The 7,390-nt window shown below is 32.9% G+C and overlaps 1 protein-coding gene across 2 annotated transcripts; it reads left to right on the top strand.

Annotated features, from left to right (window-relative positions):
- Window positions 1-1,263: 1,263 nt before the first annotated feature.
- Window positions 1,264-5,957, top strand: LOC108738800 (acyl-CoA Delta(11) desaturase-like). 2 transcript variants are annotated; one of them, XM_018472386.2, is made up of 5 exons: window positions 1,264-1,621; window positions 2,065-2,195; window positions 2,724-2,929; window positions 3,508-3,693; window positions 4,975-5,957. In XM_018472386.2, the coding sequence occupies exons 1-5, from the start codon at window positions 1,444-1,446 to the stop codon at window positions 5,282-5,284; spliced, it is 1,011 nt and encodes a 336-aa protein (XP_018327888.1). In that variant the 5' UTR covers window positions 1,264-1,443; the 3' UTR covers window positions 5,285-5,957. The 2 variants fall into 2 exon arrangements, with proteins under 2 accessions (XP_018327888.1, XP_025830434.1); XM_025974649.1 differs by lacking the exons at window positions 1,264-1,621; window positions 2,065-2,195 and adding an exon at window positions 2,483-2,567.
- Window positions 5,958-7,390: the final 1,433 nt, after the last annotated feature.

Here is a 7,390-nt window from a genome sequence, read left to right on the forward strand (position 1 = left end):
AATAGTATTTAATAGTATTTAATTTTTGTCAGATACTATTAAATACTATTTTTTTAATGCTTATCTCTTAAAGTATCTGATATCTGTATGCAGGAACGTATGGATTAGATATAGCAAGAATCTAATAACAGTACGTTTTAAAAGAGAAACTGTTTATTTACTAATAATAATTGACGCAATAAAATTTATTTATTTAAGATATATGCACTTACAATAGATAAAACTTTATAAGAAATATCAATCAAATAAAAGAATCCTTTAATTCGCACAACTTCATCACAATAGCTGGAAAGAACTCAAGTTTAGCTATAAAATTGTTTTATTTGATTCCACAACAATTGTTTCAACTCACAGTGGTGTCTTCGGTTGGACGAAATTCGGTAAACAATTATAAATACAAAACAGGTTCTGTCTTATTCCTTTTAGGAATCATGGGAATGGGTAGGTGGTGGTTAGGGGTAAGAAAGATGAAACGGACGAAATGAAGAGAGACGAGAGGCCAAAAGATTAAATGGTCCAACAAATCAAATCATAAAAAAGTTCGGACCAGAGCAAAGGCATGGTCATTTTTTTATTTTTATAATATTTTCAGCCCTTAAATTGGCTGGACACGTACCTCCACTTCTTGCCATCTTGAGCCAAAGAGTACGAAAAACAACTTTACCTCCCCATATAAGAGAGCAAACTTCCCCATTACTCAAATGTACTCTACCACTTCCATCAGCATAAAGCATTGAATTTAGATGGGTACGTGAGCTAGCTAAGGTTGAAAGAGACAACTTTAATTTTTGATTCATTTTAATTTAATTAATTTTTTTATGTTCTTTAATTCTGTCTTTGAAAGATCATTCAGTTTATCCTATTTATACTTTATTACAATGCTTGCAATTTAGCAAGTGGATACCTGATCTAACAAATCATTGTCAGATGTGTTTCACTTGATTGTGAAATCAATAAAAGCATTATTTTAACTAAAATTTGTATTATTTAATATCTTTGTAACAATCGTGCATTAAATGACAACTAAACGTCTATCCATTTAAACAGGCATTAATACCGCTTGACGCCATTTGCTCAATAAATAAATAATTGACTATTCTAAACATTTATGCGTAACCCCTATTGTTTCCGTTCGTCTGACATTGGGTCGAGGCCTACAGTTTGTCGAACTCTTCATTCCATTATTATTGAATTTTAATTTTACATCATCAAGCCAGTTAGTTTTCATGACTTCGTAATTTTATGAACATTACTACCATACAGACGAGAACAGCAAGAAAGTTGCTAATGATTATCAATTAATTAATAGCAAGTGCTTACCTTCAATTGCTTACTGGGGGATTAAATAGGAAAATCAAATTTTGAAAGATCCAGTCCTTCATTTACGGTCAATATTGCAACACATTATCAAAAGTTTCGTTACGGTGTTTTTATTTTTTTATAATGGTGCTTATAATGGTGGAATTGACAACAATATTGTCTAAAATGATTTTTCGACATTTGAATTTTGAAACTAAGATAAAATGGGTAAACAGTATCAGCATAATATTGATACATTTGTTGGCAATCTTAGGCTTTTTCACATTTGACTACATTACTAAATGGAGAACTTTTTTGTGGGGTAAGTCTATTTTCTTTTTTTTCGTTTTATTGTAACTTATTAATAATCGTCACTCACAAGCAGTAAAGCACTAAAATATTTGTTATATCTATTAATTATTCATTGCAATTTAACCATTTACAACATGCCATTCCGGTAATAAATTAATTTACTTTTGACTATGTAAGAACAGATAATAAATATAGCATAGTAATTAATATTATTATAACATTTGAGATGCAAAAGTACATTAATTCTTTTTGGATTAAAAAAATTTAAACAAAGGAGTCGTTATCTAAATTTCAACTGAAAATTAGTACCTAGATACTTATTTTTATAACTCAAAATACTTCAGAGTCCGTAATTACTTAATACAATTCGTTTTTTCTCGACTTAAGCCTACTTTTGTTGCATTTTAGAATTGTATTAGAAAAAATCTCAAATTTTATGAATGTATTGTGCAGGTTTGTTCGTTGGTGGATTGGGAGGATTCGGAGTCACAGCTGGGGCTCATAGACTCTGGTCTCATCGATCTTACAAAGCAAAGTTACCACTACGGATTTTTTTAATGCTTTGTTTCTCAATAGCTGGACAGGTATTGTTTTTAAATAAATTAATTAACGAAAAATATTCTCCTTCAATTATTATTTACGAGAATCCAATTTGCATTTCGTCTTACTTTTTTTATCAAGAAGTTACTAATAAAAAATAAATAGCTAATCAGAATAGCAGTGCATTGTGACTGGTTGTTTACTTGAATTTTGAACTGTTGTAGACAAAATATTGTTCTAATGAATAAAAATAACTTTAACGGTGATTAGAAAAGACTCCAAATATAACAAAATGTAGTACGAGACTTACTAAAATTGTGTGAANGTGTGCACAGTTTCTCCCACGTTTGACTTCACACTTTGTTTTATATTGTGCTAAAGATCCATTAAAGGTTATCATGAGACCTTATTACGAGGTGCAATTTTGTCATTGAAATAAAAAAATTCTTCAAACTTATCAATTTGAATGTTATGAGTCACGTTTTTTCCTCGTTTGTTTATTATTTTGGCTTCGTCGTCTTCTTGAGTCAGTCACATTCACATTAATTTTGTTTATAAAAATTTTGTTGCAGAATAACCTGTACAACTGGGTCAGAGATCACAGGGTTCATCATAAATTCAGCGAAACTGTCGCAGATCCACATAACGCTAACAGGGGCTTCTTTTTCTCGCACGTTGGGTGGCTTATGATGAAAAAACACCCTCAAGTAATAGAAAAAGGGAAGAAAATTAATATGGACGACTTATTCGAGGATCCGGTTGCGGCATTTCTTATTAGGTGAAAATCGTTGAACAAATATTACTTCTTTTCTTTTACCAATTACCATACAATTATCTAACAAGTACCTAGTGCAGAACACTTGACTCCTAGTATTTGACGCCTCAGTAGATAGGCTACCTTCGTTCTGCCTCAAAATCCCATGTATTTTTTTTGTGAAGGTTTATTTTTCGGCTTTTTCTACCGTTTTATCCCCTCCACTTCTACTCTGACGTCACGACCGTCAGCTATCTTTGACAACTGTCATTGTCAGCCAGGGCTTCGCCTCGCTCCTTCTGCAGGAGACCCAGCTCCCTGAGGCCCCTTCATCTGTTGTTTCAAAGGATCAAAAGCTGCTGCGACCCGCAATACTTCATCCGTATCCGTCGCCCCACGGCTGTGACGTCAGAGTAAGAGTGGAGGGGGTAATAACCTTAACCTTTCTAAGAAAATACATGGGATTTTGAGGCACAACGATGGTACCCTATCTGCTACCGTAATAAACGTTTTAAACTAAAAATCGTAAGGTTTAATTCAAATTAACGAATTACCTACCAATTTTATAATAAACGAGTAATATTGAATTTTGTATTTACTAGGAATTTCTGGTGGTTGAAACTAATGATGTGTTTCTTTGCTCCATCGGTTGTACCTCACGTATTTTGGGGTGAAACTTGGTACTGGTCAGTGTACTCTCAAGCTGTATGCCGTTATGTATTGAACCTGAATTTCACTTGGTTGGTAAACAGCATTGCCCATATGTGGGGCAATAGGCCCTACGATAAGTAAGTATTTTATTTTGAAACATTTTCATCATTATCATCATCATACGGTCGTCAGTCCGCACGCACTTCCACTCTTTCCTATCCTGGGCTAATCTTTGCATTTCCCTAAAACTATTAGAAGATCCTACATTTTACTAGAATGTTATCTTTATCCTGGCAAACTGTTACTAACTGTTTCAAGTTGAAGAAATTGAGTTATATAATCATAGGTGAAGTTTGAAATGTTTAAGTCCATTATTTTGGCATACAATCTAGTGAATTATCGAAAGTATTCGGATTCGTTGCTAGTTGACGAGTTTCAAATTTCAAAAGATTAAATCTAACTGAATTTAACTTTTTAGAAGTATTGAGTATATATGGGGCAATAGGCCCTATGACCATCCTCATCATAAGGTCGTCAGTCCTAAGATTGGTTGAACACGCACCTCCACTCTTTCCTATTCTGAGTTAATCTTCGTATTTCCCTAAAACTATTAGAAGATCCTACATTTTACTAGAATGTTATCTTTAGCCTGGTAAACTGTTACTAACTGTTTCAAGTTGAAGAAATCGAGTTACATCATCATAGGTTAAGTTTAAATTGTTAGGTCCATTATTTTGGCATACAATCTAGTGAATTATCGAAAGTATTCGGATTCGTCGCCAGTTGACGAATTTCAAATTTCAAAAGATCAAATCTAACTGAATTTAACTTTTTAGAAACATTGACTATATGTGGGGCAATAGGCCCTATGATCATCCTCATCATAAGGTCGTCAGTCCTAAGATTGGTTGAACACGCACCTCCACTCTTTCCTATTCTGAGCTAATCATTACATTTCCTTAAAACCAGAAGATCCCACATTTTATTAGAACGTTATTTTTGTTCTGGTAAACTGTTACTAACGGTTTCAAGTTGAAGAAATCGAAATATGAAGATTGGAAAAACTTTGGCGGTTGTTGTAGAACAAACAGAAAAGCTCAAAACTCCAACGCCAAAACACGACACTGTAGTTGTCCGAAGCACTTTTCGGTAATAAAGTTACCTTCTTCAGGGACTGAAGAGTTTACTTCTTGTTACCGAAAAGTGCTTCGGACAACTACAGTGTCGTGTTTTGGCGTTGGGGTTTTGAGCTTTTCTGTTTGTTCTTGAAGAAATCGAGTTAAATAGGTGAAGTTTGAATTGTTAGGTCCATTATTTTGGCATACAATCTAATAAATTATCGAAAGTATTCGGAATCGTTGCTATTTGACGAGTTTTAAATTTCAAAAGATCTAATCTAACTGAATTTAACTTTTTAGAGCTATTAGCCCTTCCGAAAACTTCGTTGTTTCCCTTTTATCGATTGGCGAAGGATGGCACAATTATCACCACACGTTCCCTTGGGATTACAGAGCAGCAGAATTAGGAAAATTCAGTGTAACAACCTTTTGGCTAAATTTATTTGCTAAAATTGGATGGGCCTATGATCTCAAAATACCCTCAGACAATTTAGTGAGAATGATAGCTGAAAATCGGGGAGACGGGACTTATGTAGCCAATAATCATTTAGCCCATGCAGAAATACACGATTTGGACATTAATGGAAACATAAGGCTAAGAAGAACTTGAAAATGGGCAAAATATTCTTAGAGAGAAAAAAATTGGCAAACATAGAATGATACTACGTTGCTATTTTTTTATAAAAAAAAGAACCTGTGTTCAACTAAAACTAGTCATAAATGTTAAGATGTAAGGAAGCAGCTTTGACTTACGATTTTAAAAATGTAGAAAACTTTTTTATAAAAAGACTGTATATTGTATAAGTATTGTTGTTATCATAAATGCATCGAGTAGTTATAGGTAGGCGTTTCTTGTTTTGTCGAAGAAATGATTTCATTTTTCAATTATTTTCTGACGTTCTTTCATTATGTAGTAACATATTTACATAACAGTTAAATTGTCTAACATTAAGTAGTTGTACGTAATATGTAATGTATAAACATTAGGCATTAAAATTCTTGTATACGAACATGTTCTTGAAGAACTTAATAGTTAATGTTAAACATTAAACTGAAATTAACTTTCAACCGTCTACATATTATCTCAAATTAATGGAGAAAAATTGTAACCCCCGTCACGCCCCCGCCGGGAATCGAACCCGGTACTGTACTACTTGTGCGTAAAACCACGGGGTGCGGGTTCTATTAACGATCCTACGTGGTAGGCGAAACGTACAAAAACGTACTGTTCGTTTCAAGAAGTTAGAGATATGCCCCTTCCTTTTATTAGGATGCGCCGTGGCATAATTCCAATTCAATCATATTTGTCTGCGGAGATCATTTCTCCACCGACCATCGAGCGAGAACTAGACAAAAGTGTACAGTACCATTTGCAAAATTATTTAAACCGTCTCGTTAAAATTTAAGAATATGCTTCATTTAAAAGCATATTTAGCCAAAAATAATAACAAGTGAGTTAACTTAACGTTCTACACACCTATAAAACTTTTGCTTTGTTTTCTATTGTTAATTTATATACATGTTTGTTTTAAGAAATTGCTAAACATTTTCGTCTAGTACTGTACATTTCTAGCCGATCTCCTAAGCCCGCCCATCGAGAGCTCTGCTCGTTCAAGCTTGTTCCAACTATTTCTGTCTTGCTCACAACTAGTGTGTATTCTTTCTATCTTCGCGCAGATTTTTTCAAGGTCACAATTCTAACAAATTGAAATAGACTGTACGTGTGCGTTTTTTTTAATGTGGAAATTTCATTATCAGTAAAATTTTTCTAATGATTTAAATAAATAAACGGCTAACGCCTTTGTAAATGTTTTTTCTGAAAAATTGTACCTACGTATTACTTGTTATAACAGTTTAAAAAACAAACTTAAAAAAAATCAAGGTTCAGTTGTGCTTACTCACGTCATTGTCACAACGCCGTATTTCTTTTACAGAACAAAATAGACAATTAAAAGATAAAAAAAAATCCTTACCTGAGACTATACATTATATGCGTGTAAACATTTAATTAAATGCGAGATTGAATTAATTTATTGTTAATGTTCCTCGACAGTATTATTACCTACAACGTTTAAAAATGAAAGTCAGAATGGGAATAATAATAAATTAAATTCTCGACTGATAAATGGAAAAAACAATAAAATATGCTGTAGTGTAATTATTATGCCATGTCTAATGGTTTTTACAATTGTATGTAGACAGTATGTTTTCAGGACGAGTTACAGCAAGGGTGTTCGCTGAAAGTTAGAATAAAGGTAGTGTTTTCTGTGTTATATAAATGTTTATATCTTTAACATCTTCTCGTTGTTCGCGACGGTATACCTGTTTGAAAAGTTAAGTTCGTTTGTTGCAATAAGTACTGTAGATAAGGTTATTTCTAGGTAGGTTTTTGTTAATACTGTATGTATCTAAAAAGAAAAAAATATATCAACTGTAAAACCTACTTTGAAAAAACATATCCAAGGCCCTATACCCTATCTGGCTTTGATTCGACACTTCCCAATGTAAGTAACATAATTTATACTTGTAGGAATTGTAAAGGATATTGGAATGAAGCTAGTCACAAAATGTAGAGGATAAGGGGAAGTTATATACAAAGTCTACGAAGTTTTTTTGTTATTGCTTACTATCCTAATCCTTTACATATTATGACCAGCCTTACGTCAATATCCATTAAAATTCTAATAAATATATAGGGTTGTTTTTTTTTTTTTTT

This window comes from Agrilus planipennis, unplaced genomic scaffold (assembly GCF_000699045.2).
Source record: "Agrilus planipennis isolate EAB-ADULT unplaced genomic scaffold, Apla_2.0 scaffold197, whole genome shotgun sequence".
Lineage (NCBI taxonomy): Eukaryota > Metazoa > Arthropoda > Insecta > Coleoptera > Buprestidae > Agrilus > Agrilus planipennis.